Genomic DNA, 20,653 nt, shown 5'->3' with positions numbered 1-20,653 from the left:
ATAAAATGTGAATCATCTGAAACAAAAGCCCAATCACAGCAGCAATTGAGAAACTGGGATAGCTGGATAGTGAACAAAAAAAATTAAGGGACTAACAATGGTTAAAACACAAAGCTCTCCTAGTACCATTTATTGGCATTGCAAGTCATGGATTTATTGTCCTTTAATGCTGAGCACGAAAACAAGCATAGGTATGGAATATAATGGCGGCTCCCATGATCCTGCACCACTTCCACTTTCGTTTAGAAGAGATGGCAGAATCTTTTGGACACTGCTTTCGTTATGAACTCATGTTTACCGCTAGTAATTACAAGGGGGTCCTCAATTGGCCCTCTCCATCGTTGAAAGCAGACACATCAAACTTGATCATGTTAAGAAAATGGATGTAGTCTGGAACCCGACGGCCTAAATGCCAACCGCCGGCTTCCAGACTGCTTTATCCCGACTAGGGACGAATGACAGGCGTCTAAATGTAGACGCCTGTCATTTGCCCGACATCCGGAGACCGGCATCCCGATCGAGCAGATGCCGGGCGCCACAGCGGACAGCCGCTGGGGGGGGAGCCGCTGGGGGGTAAGGGCTCCCGGGGGGGACTTGGGGTTAGGCACCCCCCCGGGAGGTTAGGGTTAGGCTAGGGGGAGGGAGGGTTAGGCACCCCCGGGGGGAGATTAGGGTTAGGCACCCCCCCCGGGGGACTTAGGTTTAGGCAGCGGGGGTTAGGGTTAGGCACGGGGGGGGGGGGGTTAGGTTTAGGCAACCCTAAGGAGGGTTAAGGTTAGGGGGGTTAGGTTAGTAAATACTTACCTTTAGGACGATCGTGATTTCCTCCTTTGTCGGGTAGCTAGTGTCGGGAATTGAACCATGCGGCCGGCGGTAATACATATCACACCCTAAGAAAACACCAGTTTTGAAGTCTGGCTATATCTGCAGCAAGACTTTTCACAGAGGCTAGACAGAGGAAAACTATTTAAAAAAAAACAAATAAATAATAATAATAATAATAATAATAATAATACAGCTTTGGGTGCAAGGGTCTGGGTTCCTTTAAGTGGGTGGAGGGTAGATTTAAGTGGTTGTCCAAATGTAGGGAACCCCTTTAAAAGCCAATGAAAGTCTGTCCAGCTCCTGACACATATAATTGATAAAGCTAACAGTAATTTATGTGACACCCCCCCCCCCTGATCACTTCAGTTTTAGAATATATTCATTAACAAACACTCCCCTCAAATAAAAAAAAAAAAATAGTTCTATATATTTCTCCCAGTGACATAGGGCCTGATTCAGACCCGCTCGCTCTGAATCAGGGCCGGGCTTTTTTTTTTTGGATCGGCCTCTTAGCCGCTCGCATAGCTGTGGGTGACCACCCACAGCTATTGCGAGAGGCCATGATGATGGTCGCGATGGTCAAGACCATCGCAACCATCGGGCTTGCGACGAGACCCTTGTGGTAGGGTCTCGTGGCCGCAAGCCCCAGAGAGATTTCGGTTCTAACAGAGCCGATAAATCTCCACTGACATCACTCGTGATGTCAGTGGGGCCTCCCTCAAACAGCAGGCGTTTTCATGGGAATGCCTCCGTTTGGGCAGCCACCCCCCAAGCCCGCACAACAAAGGGGGCGAGCTGTCACTCAACATCGACAGCTCGCCCCCTTTGGTGAGAGACCCGGAGCGTCGGAGGGACCCGTCGCTAGCCGGGTCTCGCGCATGGGCACGACGGAGCCGGCTCCGTCGTGCGCATGCGCTGTGGGCCACCAGCGACCCGGTTGCGAGCGCTCAGCGCTTGCGACCGGGTCTGAATCAGGCCCATAGTTCTCATCTCTATTTTGTGAATGATGCTCAGGAAAACATTTAGTTTTAAGGCATTCTATAAATAATTCCTCTATTTGTGAATTTTCTTTAATTAACATAAGTAGCCATATAGGGGGGCGATTCAATTCAACGCAAATTGAATAACACCGGGAGCAAGCTCCCGAAGCAATTCAATTCAGTGCGCTGTGAGGTCGGAGAATGCCGGTTATCGCGCCTTAACAAGGGTGTTAAAGTACATAAACCAGTATTCTCTGACCAAAGTGACGAGCGCGTGGCTGTTAGCACCGCACTAAGCAGAAAAACTGATGCGTGCCCCGCACTTTGGTCGGATTTCTCCTCGCATCCCCAGGGGGCTGCAAGAAGAAATCCTTAGCGCGCCCAAACAGCGCGGTGTATTGAATAGCAGCGGGAGCTCCCTCCAGCGCCTATTCAACATCGCGTTGAACTGAATTCCCCCATAGTTATCACCTGACCTAAAATCAAACACAATCCATAAACTACATGGAACATCGCCCCCAGTGGCCAATGGAGATACAACTGAAAATTTCTATTCATAAAAAAAAAATAGAATTAGAATCTGCTATGTATGTGATAATGTTGATTTAATCCAGTGGAAACAAAATTGTATTTTTTTGAATGGTCACTTTCACATTAAAACTACCAGAAAAGTCAACAAAGGCACTTTACATTTCTAGCCTGATAGAGCTGTATACTGTTCTATTACATGTGGGTAACATTCATTAGCAGGAATTATCCTACTAGCAGGAAATCATTTGCTATATGCATAACATATATATTGCTGGGTTAAACATAACAGGTATGCTGGCCATTTCCTATCCTCGCCAGAGCTTTGTGGGTTGGAGATGTCAGTAAATACTCTATGCTGGAGACTGCATATTTCTAGGCTGCTAAGATACTTTGGAGTTTAAACCTACGTCAGACAGCTTAGAATGGAGTTTGTGATCTAGCAGGGAAGCCTGCGGCCGGATTAATTTCATGCAAATACTAATGTACTTTCAGCAGAGCCCTGTGACAATACAATGGCAGTGTAACTTCACGTGCCTAATGTTAAAACATTCATCTTTTTTTTTTATTCGCTCCCCCAACTTTTCACTTTTTTCGTAGTGTTGACAGGACAGGCATACACAATGCATCTGTACCCAAAAATAACTCAGCCCCATAGTTTTGGCATCCACGTGAATGGACCTGCCAAGGGTTTTCGAGAAGTTGGCACAGTGGCTGCAATCAAATGCTGTCACTTCCAAGGGAAACTACTACATCCAGCCCTCTCGGTGACCTCACGTCAGCGTCACGTTACAGCATGATCGAAAGCTCCCTGAACTTGGAGCCGCATAGAAAGCAACAGGTACTGGCTGCAAGTCCTGGGATGTCTCCGGATGGGCCGGCAGTCTGCATTGTGATGTCTTCACAGACCCTACGCCACTAACGCCTCCTCATACAAATTCAAGGACAACAGGCAAAAGAGAACGACCTTGACAAACCAAGCCAAGTCCCATTGTAACAGATATGTATGCAAGTACAGCAGACTCAAGTCACCTGAAACACCTGTTTATCTGATGGGGAGAGAAAAAAAAATAAAAATCAATCCTCCAGAATGCACCAAAAGAATTTACAGAAAAATAAAATAAATAAAAGAACTTTGAATCCCACTTTGTTTTCATGCAAGCTTTCGATGACCAACTACATAGAAGTCTAACATAAATGCAAACAAATAACACTGTAGATAGTAATCTCAGACTGGTTTTTAAACAAAATAGCTCAGGCTCTTTAAATGTTCCAGAAAGTAAGCAGTTATGCACAGAAAGCCTCAGATATATATAGGTCTGCATTTAATATTGTTCATTCTAGCACCCTGCACCTGTCACAACCAGTGCAGTTCTTCTTTCCTGTCTGGGGTGTTGCTCTCTGCTCTGGAGATTCTAGCACACACTGGTCTGTATCTCAGCAGTTTGTTGCATCCACTGTGTGCTAGAAGCACCAGAGCAGAGAGCGACCCCCCCAGACAGGAAAGAGGAACTGCACGGGTTGTGACAGGTGCAGGGTGCAGGTATCTGTGAAGGAAGCTACTGTGAGAGTTGAGACATCACCGAGAATGCTGTGTACAAATTAACTAGCGGCCTTTGACATGACTGAGGCAGTTGCAGCTATTTTGGGGGGCTGGATTAAATGATTTAAAAGAAGCTACGCAAAATACCTCAGTCACACAGCTACTTTCTAAGTTGTATGCTCATAAGTACTTGGCCCGTCCACAAAATGGCCACAAGATGCCTTTACTGCATGCATGTGACAAGTGCCTTTGAAAAAAAAAATAAAAATTACATTTTGCCGGTACGATAACATTTTTGTGAATTAGTACATGCAAGTACCTGTGTCATCTATTTTTACATTTCTGTTTGGCGGGAACACCTGCTAAATGGGGGGAGGTGGGGCACACGTATAAACAAGCAAAGGACTAAAGGCAACAGGTTATCAAATGGAACATTAATGTGTCAAAATTAAGTGATACAAGTTGAAATATTCTGTCTGAAATGTACTTTAAAATCAACAAATTGCATTACCAACGAAAATGTTGTATTATTGTCAGTATTTTTGGTGAAGTTGTTGCTATTTGTGCACGATGATTCAAAATAAAGTCTACACCTGCACTTTTTATGAATTCATTTATTTTTTGCATCACTGTAATATCGGAGGGAAAAAAAAAATAAAAAATGACAAACTGACTCAATGCCCCAATGGGTAGACATCTTACAATCTAAAACATTTTCTTACTAGAACATTGGAACTGAAATGGTCACAAGTTTTCTTCCCTATGGGTATTGTGGCAGGATCAGGGTGAGGGTGCCATCTCCCAGAGTACACAATTGCACTGGTCATGTAGCAGCCAGTTAGTAGTACACCAGTCTAGGGCCTTGGTACAAGTGACCGCAGCTAGTTTTACTAGGAGCACAAACATAAACAAAGCAAAAAGTAAATCCTGGCTTGTCCGGCAATAAAGCCGCGTATCCACTTGCAGATATCAATGATTGAACGATTACAACATCGTAATCATTCATTAATCGGGCATAAATCAGGCAGTTTAATGTCGGAAACGACCAGCAATATGCGCTTCCTCTTGGCGTTCCCGACATCAATCATCACCTGAACATGCCGGTCAATCTGCCGATAACGACAGATTGGCCATGTTCAGGGATGAGGGAGGGTGTCTACACTGAACGACATATCGTCCAGTGTAGGCACTACAGGGGATGAGGAACGACTGTACGATTATGATGTTGTAATCGTACTGTTGTTCCACTATCTGCTAGTGGATATGCGGCATAACTAAGCAAAACAATCCCTTTCTCTCAGAGTGGAAGGACCTAACTGCCATCTCACAAAACAGAAGTCTTAAGCACTGCACTTACATTCAGTAATCACAGTATCTCTCAAAAGGCCTCTGAACTGCTCCCCAGGCAGTGAGAGACTGACTACAGTGACTAACACACCATTTATCAGCTACTCACAGGTGGTCTGGCAATCAAGGCTGCTAATAAGCTTCTGTCTATCAGGCAGAGGCTAAAAACCTGGGACATGTATATCTCCCCTTAACAACCTTTCCAGTGTTTTTGTCACAGTATCTTATGACATACCCTATGTTTATCTTATTTAATGTAATTGTTGGAGATCATGGTGTCAGAGTTCAACCAAAATCAAACCTGAAATACACGCTCCCTATTTGGAGCCATCACTGCCCTTGCTATCCGAACACCAGATAGTAAACATATTTTAATGCACATAAACATTAACAAAACAAATCTATGGTTATTTATGCAAACATATTTTCTATTAACATTTTTAGTAGACTAGAAGTACAGTAAGCAAGTAAACTAAGATTAAAAGGTCCAGGTTAGTACCAAATAAAAAGGTAAAGTACACAGCTGTCATTATTGCATCTCAACAGGTGAATAGATAAACGGGGAGATGTACTAAGCCTGTGAAACAGAAAGTGGAGAGAGAAGTCCCAACCAATCAGTTCCTGTCATTTTTCAAACACAGCCTGTAAAGTGACAATTTGGAGCTGATTGGTTGGTACTTTATCTCCATCCATTTAACCTCTCTCCAAGGCTTAGTACATAGACCCCAAAGTCTTTTGGACGTCAGATCGAAGTGACCACACTCTAATGAGGACAGCAGCCAAGACATGGTCGTCCTGTATTGCCATACACCCATAAATATTTTGGAGCAGAAAGTATCACTGCAGCCACACATATTATTTGCTACCAGCATGTTTTTTTTTTCTAGTCCCTTCATGGGCAATACCTAAACTCAATGTAATAAGAGTGACAAGGGGGGATAAGCCAGATATGTACAATGTGGCCACCAAAGGCTTGCCAAACTATGTACACGTCATGCCCAATAACCAGATCACAGTTCTGTGCAGCCAAGTGGTGTTTCCAAGCCTCCACGTGGACTCCTTCCCCAGACGCACAGTCCATGGAGACGCTTTGCATGCCAAAAGCTGGATATAATTCCAAAGCTTATTTCACTGGCTCCACTTAGATTTAAGACTATAACGTACTCTATTCAAAACTGGCTCATTGCTGTCATTCTGTTACTGAAATTATATATATATTTTACATGCACACGCACACACATACTTATAGCAAATACGAGGCAGCCCTCTCGGGAATTCCCGAGAGTGCCGCCTTGTATTTGCTGTACCTATCTGGACACGTGAGCGGCCCCAAGAAGGCACCAGGGAAGTGACTATTGGTTTCATAGAGTGCCATCTTGTATCGAAAAGTATATATATATATATATATATATATATATATTTATTTATTTTTCCCTAGAAACAACCCATGATTAAGCATTACCTGTCCTCTATGATAGGTCAAATTACTTCTAGGTAGCAGTTTGGAAGAAAATAAGAAGGAAGAATATCATCGGAAGACCGCTGACTTTACAAGTTAATCGTGTACTAGCCAGAACTAGCTGAACAAGAAACTTTGTAATGCTCAATGTAAGAATAGCCTCTGAGACAAATCCATATTGTACCCATTTTACAGCACTGATTAAAGAAGCTATTCAGAGCAGGAATCGCACTGGTAACGATTTGTCTTTACACTTGTTGCATTGATTTCAGAATGTTAATATCTATTGAACATTTGTATAGATACGGACAATCACAAAAGCAAAGTCCTCTCTTGTACTTAACCAAGAGAAAGACTGTTTGCATGCAACCCTAAGACTCACTGTATCGCAAAAGCTTGCACTCTATGGCATGTAAAAGTTACTTCTGCAAAACATTATCGGTCTACACCATCATGTATGTAACAGGTTATGTGCACTTGCTTACAAGGCTCAGTATGATGTGTGCCCTTGGCTAGGTTTCGGGCACTCGTCCTGACAAATACTTGCATTAGAGTGAGTCTATGGCAGATCAAAGAGAAGAACATGCCAGCATGACAGTCTCTGCTCCTAATATAATACAGTCTCAAAAATAAAGCTTCATAAGGCTCTAGTTAGACTACAGTGGTATGCAATGTGTAGCACTACACATCCCAGCATGTCCTCCCACAGTTAACATGACCTAACAGCTAAACTGTGGCAGGGCATACTGGAATATGTAGTCCTGCAGCAGTTGATATGCTGCATGTTACATAGGCTTTCCCTGCTCTAATATCAAACCCCCCACCCTCATGGAGCTAGCCCCCAAGTGCACCCCGCACTAATACACTTACGATGATATACAATGATGTTCAATGTGATATTTAAAATAAAGGAACTATTTAGCATAACAGAGACACACACAACCTGTGGCTCTCCAACTATAGAGCACTACAAGACCCAGCATGCCTTGCCAGGCCAGCCATGCTGCGACTTGAAGTTCTGTAAGACCTAAGGAGCCACAGGTGTCCTGGCTGTGCAAATAATCCCCATCCTTATAGGAAAGGAATCAGTAGAAACGTATTAATATGTCACTCTCAGAACAGGTCACACAGTGATGGAGTGCAAGCTCTTGGGGGCAAGGATTAGGGCCCCGCTAGACACACACGGCTGGAGGGTTATCCCCTTCCCAGAATCCTCTACGGAAACCAAAGTATGGAGCAAAGCTCGGCCATAGCCCAGAGGGTGGTATGGGTCCTGTCCCCGGCCCCCAGCTGCCCCCGGGGCCCCGCTCACCTCTGGAGTATAAAGACTTCGGGGACTCAAGGTCAAGGTCGGCGCTGAGCAGGGAGATGAAGTCGGAGGGCATGGCCGCACGGGCCAGCGGGAGATTGCGGGCGGGGGAGGGGGGTCGGCGGCTCGGTAACTCCGGGTCTTTGCTCCGGTCTGCTCGCACTGACAGGAACCGACGGCACGCCCCCTCTACTGGCAGCGCAGTGCGCAGGCGCCGGGAGGAGCCTGTCAGCTTACACAGCGCTCCGTGGAGGGGGCGGGGCTGAGAGCTTGACTGACAGGTGACTGTTACCATGGGAAGGACGTGAGCACGAACGCGGTGGTTACGGTAACTAAGGGCGGAGCTGGCCCCTTGACAGGCGGTGACGCAGCTGTAGGGGGAGGGGACTGAGCGGCGACGTCGGAGCTGGGCGCGGCTGACACAGATTGACCGACAGGTGACGTCCGTCTCTGGGCGGTGCTATAAAGTGCTGGTGGCTTCTCGGCTATTGCCAATCCGTATACTATACTGTAGATCACAGTTTCTCAAAGTCGGTCCTCAGGACCCCGCATGTTTTCCAGGTCCCCTTACAACATCGCAAGTGAAATTATTAGCTCCACCTGTATATCTTTTAAAATGTGTTAGTGAGTAAAGAGTACACCTGTGCACCTTCTGGGTGACATGCAAAACGTGGCCTGTGTGGGGTCCTGAGGACCGAGTTTGAGAACCACTGCTGTAGATACATTATTATTCTTACTATTATTATTATATGAATAATAATACTAATAACAATAATAACCATAAATTAATAATAATTATTATTAAATTAATAATAATAATAAATGAATAATAATTATTATTACATTAACTAAAGTACTATACTGAACTGGCCATCAAAATACTTGTCAGTAGTGCGCCAGTTATTTGGGCCGCAACTAGGGTGGTGCGACCAGGGGCGCTGAGAGGGGGGGAGCGGATACAGATGGCCCGGGATTCCTGGAGGGTCCGGCGGGGGCCCGGGTCCAACGCCGCCCCCCTCCCTCACAGCAGCCCAGCACACAGCGGGAGGCGTACCCACGCCTCCCGCGATTAGGCCACGGCCCCTGTTACCCGGGCACGCCGCGGCTCTTGGCAGGCCTGGGTGCGACCTGTGCCAATTTTCTGTTTATTATCATTCTCACTTGTACCTTCCCCTTCCTTTATCCCCAGCATCCCCTGGCCCTCTCCTATCTCTTCCCTGGCCCTTCCCCTTGAGGCTATGGCCCTTTTTCGGGTGTGCGTCTTATGTCCATATTTGAAAAATAGGGGGGGTGCCAATGTTCTTTCTGGAATAGGGCACCAAAGAGTCTAGTTACGGCTCTGCCAGTTATTATCTTGTTACTTATCTAATTACTGGTAGTTTAATATCTTATTTTGTTGTGTAATTATTTCATTGTTTGATTTTTTCCTTTCTTATGTCAGTGTGATCACTTTTATACTGAACTGTTTGTTTACTCTATCATAATCCTTCATGTACATCCCTAGGGACCCTTTGTGGCGCCATATAGGGTAAATGTTTTATACCATTACCAGGGCCGGACTGGCCATCGGGGGAAGGAGTTCCCATGTCACCGGATACAGGTTATGCGCGCCGTTCAGGGCAAGGGAAAGGCTACCACGGCAGTGATGGGCCGGAAAGAGACGGGGCGTGCCGCGTGGCCAGGCATCCGTGACTCGCGGCACGTCCCCTTTGCGAGCTCCCATGCCTAAACTATGCGCACAGGGCGGACTGCCAGGACTGAACTACAGCCTAAGTCTGTCCCTGACCATCACCATTTAGGTCTACTTTTAAAGTAAAGTTATGAAATTATGGTTTATTGATTGATTTAATAGCATTTTACAAACCCAGAACACCAGGAGAGGTGCAGAAATGACCAGAGATTGAACGCACAGAGGGTCTGATTCAGAGATGGTTGGTAAGGCAGCTGCGGTCGCAGCTGTATGCGCAATCGTTGCGGGTATATGCAAATGCTCATCTCAGCCTTCCCTTTGTGCGGGGCGGTGTGATGGAGTGTAGGAGCACTGAGACGCCCCCTTACAGGCTGTGCGGTCTGTGCTTTTGTGATGGAGATTGAAGACACTCCAATATCGATGCACCATCAACATTTCCGGTAACCTAGGGTCTACTCTAGCTACTCTCCTTAAATCCAGCTAAACATGGCCTCTGAGGGTGTGGAATTGTGATTGGGAATGCAGCAGTGTTCCCTGACACACCATAACACGCCCATGAAACGGCCCCTTTTCGCGGTCACTTTAGGTCACCTCCCAGTCTCCACCCTGAGACGCCAATGGATCGCAAACCTCTTCTTAATTGTTGGCGATGCCGTTTGCAACTGCATACGACATCGGACACGGGTTCATGCATGCGCATTAAGATATTCCTGGACCTTTTGCGCAGTAGCAAAACATCACACAACTGTGTAAATATCGGCTCTGCGTACATCTCTGAATCAGGCCCAGAGCATGAACACACAAGTCTAGTGAAGGGACAAGGGGCATGATTCGGCAAGGAACACACGCTAGCAGTTGCACGCACCCAGCCGCTGTGAGAATATGCTAATCAATGCATACGCACGTAGACCGCAGCACAAGAAGCAGACACCCAGCAAAATATAAAGCCGCCCACCAATGCCGTGATTGACAGAATACACATCGGGAACATCGAGTGCCATCGAAGCTGCGTGTAAGCTAAGGGTAGACCTGACCCTGCCGCAGGACTTGAGAGATTCCTGCACGCAGAGAGGTGCATGGCTGTGTGCGGCCCCGCTGAGATTAATTTATGCACGCCCCTGTAACGGTGTACGAACGCATAGGCACGCCTGCCTTGAGCCGACCACCCCCTTCACAACTCAAAAATGGCACTTCACGTCAATCAACATCGAAGGTCTCTGCGGGCTCCCTGCCTACTCTGAGAGAGCCCTTACCGTACTCAGCAACCTGTTCGTGCACGCGCAGTGCGATGCATATGCATGTGCCGATCGCAAACATCGGCTCACACCGTGCTTTCTCTCACTTGCGTTGCTTGCTGCATCAGACCCAAGGTGACTTAATTTAAAGAAAATTAGACACTTGTTATGTTTGGCTGAAAAGTTTTAAGGCCCCCATACACGGTGCGATATAGCAGCCGTTCCGATGAATTGGAACGATATCGTTGCTATATCGTTCCGTGTGTGGGTATGATATCGGCCAGTGTGCGCTCCTGTGGGATCGTACATCGCTCCTCCAGATCTTTCTGCATGTCCAGTTGATCTGGGGAAGCGATGCACAATCCCATACAGTGCTATGCGGGTAGGGGAGGGGGATGCCGGCATATTGGTCAGCCACGCAATCGCTCCGTGTGTGGGGACCTCCCGATATGTCGGCCATTGGATCGGCCGTCACATCGCAAGGTGCATATCGCACCGTGTATGGGGGCCTTTAGTGTATTCAACCTGAAATTGGTAACTCACTAGCTGATTCACCCTAAATAAAACAGAATATTAATAACAATAGCGTATCTTCCTGGCACATTATTAACTTTAGTTCATACTTTCCTACTCTCCTGAAAAATCAGTTTACACTCCCAGATGCCCAAAAGAGCGCCCTCGCTCGCCAAGTTCCTGAATCGCATGATTGTGGCCACGCCCCCCCCACTTCACAATGCCAGTTGATAGCTGGGGTAGGCCCACGTTTAAGTGATTGTGTCATCACACCCAGGGCCAGATTAACAATGGGGCGGATGGAGCTACAGCTCCAGGCCTCCACATAAAAATAGGCCCATTGTCCTGACAACATGATGTTGACTGGCCATCTGCTCTCCACACGCTCAGCCATAGATCATAAGTAGTAAAATTCTATTTCTATTTACCTCACAAAATTAAGCATTTTTTTCTTTTACATATTTAGGGAGACATTGGGGCTGAGAGTATAAGGGTGTACACGCCCACATGGCACTGGCCATGCCCACACAGCACTGGTCACACCTCCTCGCCTTCTCATAATAGGCCCTTGTTCATTTTCAGCTCCAGGCCCATGTGGCCCTCAATCCGTCCCTGATTACACTCCACTACGCCGCTAACTTCTGCCCTCTCCCCCCCTGCAGTGCCGACCTGGCTGCCCCTTCCTGGCAGTCCAAAGGTCGGCAAGTGTGATTTACTTTTAACATAAACATCTAGTGAAAAGTAACATTGGAAGCATGATGTAAATGGGATTGGGGTAGGATGTCAGGGGACATGGGGCAATACTCAGTGGTGCAAATCTGCGCCGAAATGCCTGCAACTAATAAGCATTAACTTTTCTCTGTAGAACAAGAATGGATGCAAATCCCTGATTGATTAATGTCTTTTTAGGGCAAATTTGCACCTTTAAGCATTTTCAGTAATATCTTCCCCTCTGGATATTGGGCCCAAATTACCTCTCCCTTTTTTCATTCAATTTATCGCTTTTTGGGGTCTTGTCTGAAACTATGAACATTGGGCCAGATTCAGAGTTGAAAGCTATTTCGATGATCACGTAGCTGAGCGTTTATTGGTGATTTGCGCATGCATCACAGCCGCATTGCACACACACTGCGAATGAATTGCGCTGGCGCTCGCTGTGAGGTATCACAATTGACAGGAAGTGACCGTTTTGTGGGTGGTTACCGGGAGTTCCTGCCAAAACGCGGGGATGTCGGGGCCGTTTCCCGGGCGTGTACTAGCCAGCGTCTGTGATCGCACATGCAGAGAACAAAGCTCCAGCCTCTCAGTTACCACAGCTATTCGGTGTGACCATAGACTCACTCGAGGAGTAATGTGATCTGCATCCAGTGCTGCGTTGCCGCAGCTGCGAGGGCTCTGGTGGGCGCCTCAATACAAATTCCACCGCCTGATGCATTAGCGTTTTATAGCCATTGCTAAGCGACAAAAATCGTAAATGCGTTTGCATTAGCGTACAACTCAGTCAGAACAGAGCCATTGTTCATAAGAATTGATATCCCTATGTTATGTCTTTTTTGGCCTCTGAAAACTGGAACTATTGGAAGGTATGTTATTAACTCCTCAAATGGCAATTACAGGTATAGTCTTTTCACTAAATAATAGTATGCACTGTGTATAGTACATGAACAATGTATGTGAACTTACAGATTGGTGGCTGTACCTGTTACCAGGTAATGTAGGAAAAGCAGGTGCTTTCATTCTCAACGTTAATAATTTAGCTGCCTCTTGCACCAAATGCAAATTTAATGAATCAGCGTGTGAGCTGGACACTAGCAGGGAAATAATACCTTGTTAGGGGTTTTCTCACTTTCTTCTCATGACCCGATCAGGGTTGTCTAGCTGCAGTAAAATAACATTATTCTAGTCAGATTTATAGTCAGCAAGTATGTATAAATGTTCATCCAATATCCTGATGCTTGTTAAAGTCCAGCCTTTGCACTCTTTATCTATAGTGTCTATTTTTGCTTACAATGTACTTACTGTACTGTCATTGATGTCAAATTTGTGGCACCTCAGTCAATAGTATATTATATTAACATTACTTATCAATAATACATAAGGTTCTTTGAGCAAAAAAATCTCACCTGTATCTAAGTTATTATAGCAGAAATTCGTTCATTCAATGCAGAATGTAGATAAATAATCATTGACAACCAGTCACAAACCTTTACATTTCTTGTATACTGTTCTGCAAATTTAAAAGGTTCTATGCTGGTTGTTGAGTCTATCACAAATCTAGTGTACATGTCAGTATACAAATAAGCAGTATTGTGAACTTGGGGGTAGATTTACTAAAGCTTTTAAATCAGTCAAGTGGTTATGGTGTCCATAGCAACCAATCAGATTCTAGCTATTATTACTCTCTTGCATTCTAGAAAATGATACACAGAATCTGATTGGTTGCTATGGGCAACATCACCACTTGTCTGTTTTAGAAGCTTTAGTAAACATACCCCGGTATTTATAACAAGTAGTATATCCAAATGCTAATCATGTACTGTATATGTTCCTGGAAATTCCCTTCAGTGTTGACAAATCAGGCTGCTAAACTGGATAATGGAATAGTGATAAGAGTTGTAGTCTTAAGTTTAGCGCAGGGATGAAGGGCGTTAGGCTTTGTATACACAGCAATCATTATAGTCCCATTATAGTAGGATCTGATTACTCTAGAAATACATACTGCATGCAAGGAAATACAACAGGCAGTGTTCATAGTCAATCCAGCGTTCCTTATGAACAATGTGTACAGAGCCTGATTAAAACCCCATGGTGCCTTAGGCAAGTTGTTGCTTTGAGTCCCATTAAACCGTCTATGTTAAAAAATGCACGTTAAAATAAGGTTATCGTAATCAGGGCTCCTCAGTGCCCACTAGGCCCTAGGCAGGCTCCTAGGTTGTATTTTGGATGATCCTGCTTGTGTACTCTTTCATAGGGATCAATGATTCTTATCCACCACACAGCTCAGAATGGATAGACCACGTCACATAATGCATGTATACGGAGCCCTAGACCTCCCAACGGGTTGGGTATGAAATCCCGACGGCTGAATAGCCGACGGGTGAAGCCCAGCTAAGGTACATAAGTTAACCCTACCCTTCTCTTCCCCTCTTAACCCTAACCCTCCCTTAGGGATGCCTAACCCCAGAGCTCCTGGGGTGGTGCCTAACCCTAAGTCCCACCGGGGTGTCTAGACCTAACCCTCCGGGGGGGGGGGGCAGGTCCTAACCTCCCCCGGTGACGCCTAACCCCCCTTCCCCTAGCCTAACCCTCCCCGGGTGATGCCTAACCCTAAGTACCACCGGGGATATCTAAACCTTACCCCCTCCCCCCGCACGGCTAACGCTAGCCCTATCCCCGTCTGTCGGGATTCTGTCATCAGGCCAAAGATAGGCAACGGGATTGGTATTCTGACTACATCCCCTCCCAACTGTTGTGGAAAATATTCAGCTTCATTATAAGTCTTGTTGGCCACTGGAAGGCAGTAATAACTCTGTAGGCCAACAAGGCAAACACCTGGGGTAACACAGCACAGAGGGCAGCATAGACATTCTTTTATGTTTATTTTATTTGTCATTTGACTTGTTCCCACTTGACTTTTACCAACTGTCTATTTTTCCAATTAATAATAAAGATCAGGTTTTGGCCAGATGTAAATGTGGAGTGGTACTCATACATCCTAGGGCATTGTCAACTATGAATATGGTTCTGCCCCACGGTTGTTCAGCTCCACATGAAATGACAAATATATACTGTCCCCAATATAGTGTAAAAGTGAGGCTGATACAATATGTGGAATATACAATAAAATCAAAACAATTTAAGGAAAAGTAAAGACATTTATGTAATGCCCAGTAGTCTATGACGCTGCATTAAAGTATATCAGATCAGATACATATCTGCTTTTCAGTAAGTGCACCCAAGTTATCTCCTTACATCTCCTTATAGTGTTGTGTTTCGGCTCAGAAGACGTCAGCGGTATTAATCACAAACACGGCCCTGTCCTGATATTATCTATCAGTCTGAACGAATCATCGACAGGCTTGTCTGATGGGCTTTACCTGAGGACATTGCAAAATGATTTGTAGGGGCAGAGCAAGAGACTCTGACAGAAACTGGCGTGCAGCGATTGTCGCAGCATATCATTAATTGTAGGTAATTAACACAATCTAAAATAAAAATAATAACCTGTCTGTCCAGTTTCCTGGTATTGTACGTCATAAACATGTCACTGCCCTGGCAGATGCTGAAACATCTCTTGTGTAGGGACCCTTAGACAGAACAGAGGCTTAAAACCTAAGATCTGTCCAGGTGTATTGCCTCCCATTATTAACTGAGGTTCAGGAGGTTCACTGGCGTTTGCTATATTAGTCTCTCGCTTTGGTACATGCTCCGCAAATAGATTCAGGGGAGATGTATCAAACATTGGATAGAGATAACATGGAGAGAGATAAAGTACCATCCAAGCAGATCCTACCTGTGATTTTTCAAACACTGCCTGTCAGGAGCTGATTGATTGGTACTTTATCTCTCTCCACTCTGTGAGATAAAGTAGGATTTGATTACATGCATTATACAGTATAAACATATAGGAGGAGACAGTCTCAGAAAATAGTATTGCCTACTATAAGTAAAGCTGGGTACACACTATACGATCTATCGTCCAATATATCGTTCTGGTGTGGATCGACACGATGTATCATACACATCATATAGTGTGTATTGTATTCCCAATCTGTCGTTCTTTCCAACGTCCCACCTGCTGTGCTGCAGGTCAGATTGGACGATGCAATGAACGATGTGGTGCACATTGTGTAGTGGGTACACACAATCGTACAACCGCAAGATATATTTGTCCTATCTTTCCTCCGAAGACATCACCTGAACTGCCAGTGATCTACACAATGATCGCGTAGTGTGTACGTTTTATATTGTGTGTTCTGGGATTTAGTGAAACTGGAGCGACCTTTGCATCGTTTGTAACATCGTATATCGTGTACCCAGCTTAACTCTTGAATAAAAGGCCTTCAGCGAGGACTCGAAAGGGGTCTCTACTCTAGTGTATTTGGTAGCCTGGATGGACGACAGATGGGACGGCCAAAGACATACCATGGTCCAAATATAACAGGGTGACAGTTTAGAAAATGTGAGAGTAAACTCTCACACTTTTTAAACTCGGACAAAGGGCCTGATTCAGACCCGCTCACTAGCAAGCGGCCGCTCATTGCAGACGCTGTTCGCTAATGTGCGCATACGTGTAGTTCGCAATGCGTGTGCACAAACTAGTACGAGCGATCGGATTTTGCTCGCTCGCCCTGCAAACAGCCCAGTGGAATGAGTGACAGGAGAGGCCGTTTGTGGGTGGTAACAGTGGCAGTACTAACAGAGAGTGGAGTCGCGGACGCAAGCGTGCCGGAGTGTTTCCACGCCATTTCTGGGGAGTGCATAATTAACAGGCAGTGTCATAGGACATGTTACCTGGTTAAAAAATACACTGAAGTGCTTGCAGTGCTTGTGGTAGGGTACAGTCAACCACAAGCGCTGCGGTCAGATCCGATGTTACCCGATGTACCGATGGTTGTATATACTTCCTGGAGATGACGTACGCTAGTGGGCAGCTAAAGACAGGCTGGTGGGTGTCTGTAAGTGCAAAGTGATCGCTCGCCAAGACATAGTGGGCATGCTTATGCCTTGCCGAGCGAGCGGCTGCCTTGACGTCACTTTGCAAAATTTCCATACGCTGAGAGCGAGCGGCCGCATCTAGCGAGCGGGTCTGAATCAGGTCCAATGTCATAGAGTCCGAGAACATGCAAACTCGCCTGTTTTTCAGACTCAAAAATCTCTCGATTTATGGGGCACATCCACTAGACGATCTACTGTCCAATCTCTAAACGATTTTCCCTTGATTTTTTCCCTTGAAATTTTATCTTTCAGTCTGAACGATTTGCAGACGATTTGCAAACTATCTTTACTAGATCAAGTGAAATTGACCTGCATGTTCAGTCGACAGACGAGACGATCAAACGACCAGCAGGAGCGCGCATCGTTGATCGTTAACGACCAAACACTGCACGATTTATAAACGATTTTTAAACGATTGAACGATAACGACGTTGTTATCGTTCAATCGCCTGCTAAAATCGTGTAGTGGATGCCCCCCTTAAAACTCTCATCCAGATGTTTTCCCATTTTTGAAAATACAACGCGACCAATGTAATAGTTTGCTGCTAAACTCTCACATTTTCTAATCTCTCACTCTATTACATTTGGCCCTATGTCTCATGCAGATTAATACTGTAGCAGTACACAAGTTTGAGTCAGAGCCTCTAGCATGCATTTATATTAAAGATTATCTCATGTCACCCATTCATGAATGTCACACAGGCCATTGGACATCGGGAATCTAATCTGTCAATAAAACTGGCAACAAAATGTTAACTCATTGATATATATATATATATATATATATATATATATATATATATTTTTTTTTTTTTTTTTCGGTTAACAAGAAACTGGGAGAAAGTTGAAGATGGCAAATAGAGATAAGTACACCATAGTTTGTTGTAGTGCAAAGAAATAACGTCTATAAAGATCAGAAAAATGTAAGCCCGTTATTTTAAAACAATATCTAATTTGCGAAATAGGAAATGTTACCTTGTCACTTCTGTTAAAAAGAAAATATATTGCAAATGAATAAGGAAGATAAACTTTTTGCATCAGCTATGAACGACTATGTTGACTAGGTTACTTTATTCTCTGCAAACTTTTATTGTGTCATGTCACAGTTATGTACTGTATTTTCTTTATATGCAGCCTCTTACCTCTCCGTCGCACTCCAGGAATAAGCCCACCGTGTCGCCATCGACTTGCGAGCCGCGGAGCAGTATAGATGTCCTCAGAGAGGGAGCGCATAACTCTGCTGACTGTCAGACCACTGGACGCTTGTCAGCCTCTCTAGAGGTCAGAGTTATGTTTAGGAATCAATAAGAGTCTTTATGGTCTCTCTGAAATACAGGAACAGCAACCCCTTCAGCGTCTCACGAACAGATTCCTGATCAGTTCGGCTAGCTTGGCATTGGCACAGTAGCGCTGTGTTAAACTTGCTCTGCCCTCACTATACTTTGGATATAAAGGGTCAGATGTTGGTCCGAGAAGGTCACACAGCAGCAGTCTCCAACCCGCTTGCTGCAGCTTATAGGAGCAGGGAGCTGTGGATCATTAAAGAGCATTCCTCACTGCTGCTCTGCCTAAACCTGTCTGGCAGCTCACAGGCAGTGTCCTTCCAAGTCAAACATATTGGTCCTTCTCCCTTTTGTCTTTGCTAAAAATTAACTCCTTGCAAAACACTGTCATTGCCAAGTGAGGCTTCCTGGATGTCAGATAACTGGTTTAATGTCATCTACAGCAGCTGGTAAAGAGCTGCTCAGTTGTGATCTGTTAGTACAAGGGGATAACTTTGCTCAAACTTTTTAAAGAACAGCATATGTAATGACTGGGGTATGTTCCCGACCAAAAGGTAACAGTGAATACTGATTGACATTTTGAGGGAGAATCACCAGTTCACATTGAGAGAAGCACAAATAGGACTCGCTGGGATTAGATCAGGGGTGAGCGATTATTTCAGCTGGGGGGGCCACATAACTAGTTTTAGTAAACTGACGAGGGCCACATGCTCCCATCGCCTTTATTACGCTTTGCCTCAGAGCACATGGCTCAGATGTAGTAACTGAGGGCTCGATTCAGACCCGCTTCCTAGATGCGTACGCTCGCACCCAACGTATGGAAATCCGGCCAACCCAAAGCAAGGCAGGCAATAGCACGGCAAAGCATTAGCACGCCCACTATGTCTTGGCATGCGATCGCTTTGTGTATGCAGACGCCCGCCAGCCTGTCTTAAGACGCCCAATTGCGCACGTCATCTCCAGGATGCAACCATCTGTACATCAGGTACCATCAGAAGCGAACGCAGCGCTTGAGGTTGACTATACCCTATTGCAAGCACTGCGATCACTTCAGTGTGAAATACAACCAGGTGATGTTTACTATGACGCAGCCTGTTAATTACGCACGCCTCTAAAACGGCATTAAGATGCTCAGGCACGCCTGCGTTCGCACCTCCACTACCCTGTTATTAATGGCCAGCCCCTGTCACTACCCACAAACGGCTTCTCCTGTCACACACTCTGCTGGGCTATGCGCAGTGAGCGAATGCTTACCGATCTCTCGCACTGGTTTGCGATACATACGCATGCGAACAATGCGAAAATCGGCCAGCTACAAGCGAACGCATCCAAGCTAGCTGGTGCAAGTTTCGTTGGTGTGCCGACGGTGCGTCTAAATACGCACAATGACGGACATGCACTGCAGCATTAGCATAAAGAGGCGGTCCCGACTGCGCATCTGTGTGCACCTCTGAATGAGGCCCTTAGTCCTGTCTGCAGCAAAGTGTAGTAGTTTCTGTTCACAGTGGACTCTGGGTCTGATTCAGGCCCGGATGCTATTTGCGGCGGCTCGCTGGCTAAAAGGGGCTGGCTATTTAAATCATGTGCTCGCACTGCGTCGCGTAAAGCCGCCCACTAAGTAATAGCGAGCAGCCACACTATACGCTCGCACCTGTATAAAGATGCCCCTTTGCCACTCGCCACATACGTCATCTCCGGCAGTTGTTGGATTAATCGGGAACATCGAGAGCCATCAGAGCTGCTCGCAACGCTTGTGGTAGCCTTTTCCCACCACAACATTGCGAGCAGCCGAGGCTAAAATACAACCCAGTCACGTGTGTAATGACGCTACTTTGCTAATTATGCACACCCATTAAACGCCGTTCTGACGGTCGGGCATGCCTGCGTTCGCACATCCACACCCCCGTTTACAAGCACCTTCCCCTGTTACCACCCACAAACGGCACTATCTGTCACTCAAAATAACGGCTCCACTGCGGGCTACGGGCGAGCACTTTCCCATCGCAATGACTGGTTCGCGCACGCGCATTGCGACTCATACGCATGTGCAGATTGCGTAAAATCACGCAATGCGAGCGAGCGAAGCATAGCGTCCGGGTCTGAATCAGGCCCTCTGCTTCTAGCCTCCTACCACATTCCTGCTGAATTCCGACTCTCGCCCATGACTGATATTATGAACAAAGGACACAGTGAACAGATAAGGGGGCTGTTTGTTTGTGCTTT

General features: G+C 45.8%; 1 protein-coding gene across 4 annotated transcripts in view; it reads right to left on the bottom strand.

Moving 5' to 3' along the window:
• NFAT5 (nuclear factor of activated T cells 5) overlaps nt 1-18,618 on the bottom strand; it is a 97,714-nt gene extending 79,096 nt beyond the window's left edge. Inside the window, exon 1 of one of the 4 annotated variants that reach the window (XM_088456980.1) lies at nt 18,290-18,618. In XM_088456980.1, the coding sequence (XP_088313106.1) occupies nt 18,290-18,380 (91 nt within the window). In that variant the 5' untranslated portion in view covers nt 18,381-18,618. Of the gene's footprint in view, nt 1-5,233; nt 5,251-7,994; nt 8,108-18,289 lie in introns of those variants that run through there. The other 3 variants (XM_088456978.1, XM_088456979.1, XM_088456982.1) reach the window with 3 other exon arrangements.
• Between the last annotated feature and the right edge of the window lie 2,035 nt (nt 18,619-20,653).

This window comes from Taudactylus pleione, unplaced genomic scaffold (genome assembly GCF_031769625.1).
Source record: "Taudactylus pleione unplaced genomic scaffold, aTauple2 ptg000731l, whole genome shotgun sequence".
Classification (NCBI taxonomy): domain Eukaryota; kingdom Metazoa; phylum Chordata; class Amphibia; order Anura; family Myobatrachidae; genus Taudactylus; species Taudactylus pleione.
The sequence above is the reverse complement of the archived record's forward strand: the minus strand, read 5'-3'. Positions and strand labels throughout refer to the sequence as shown.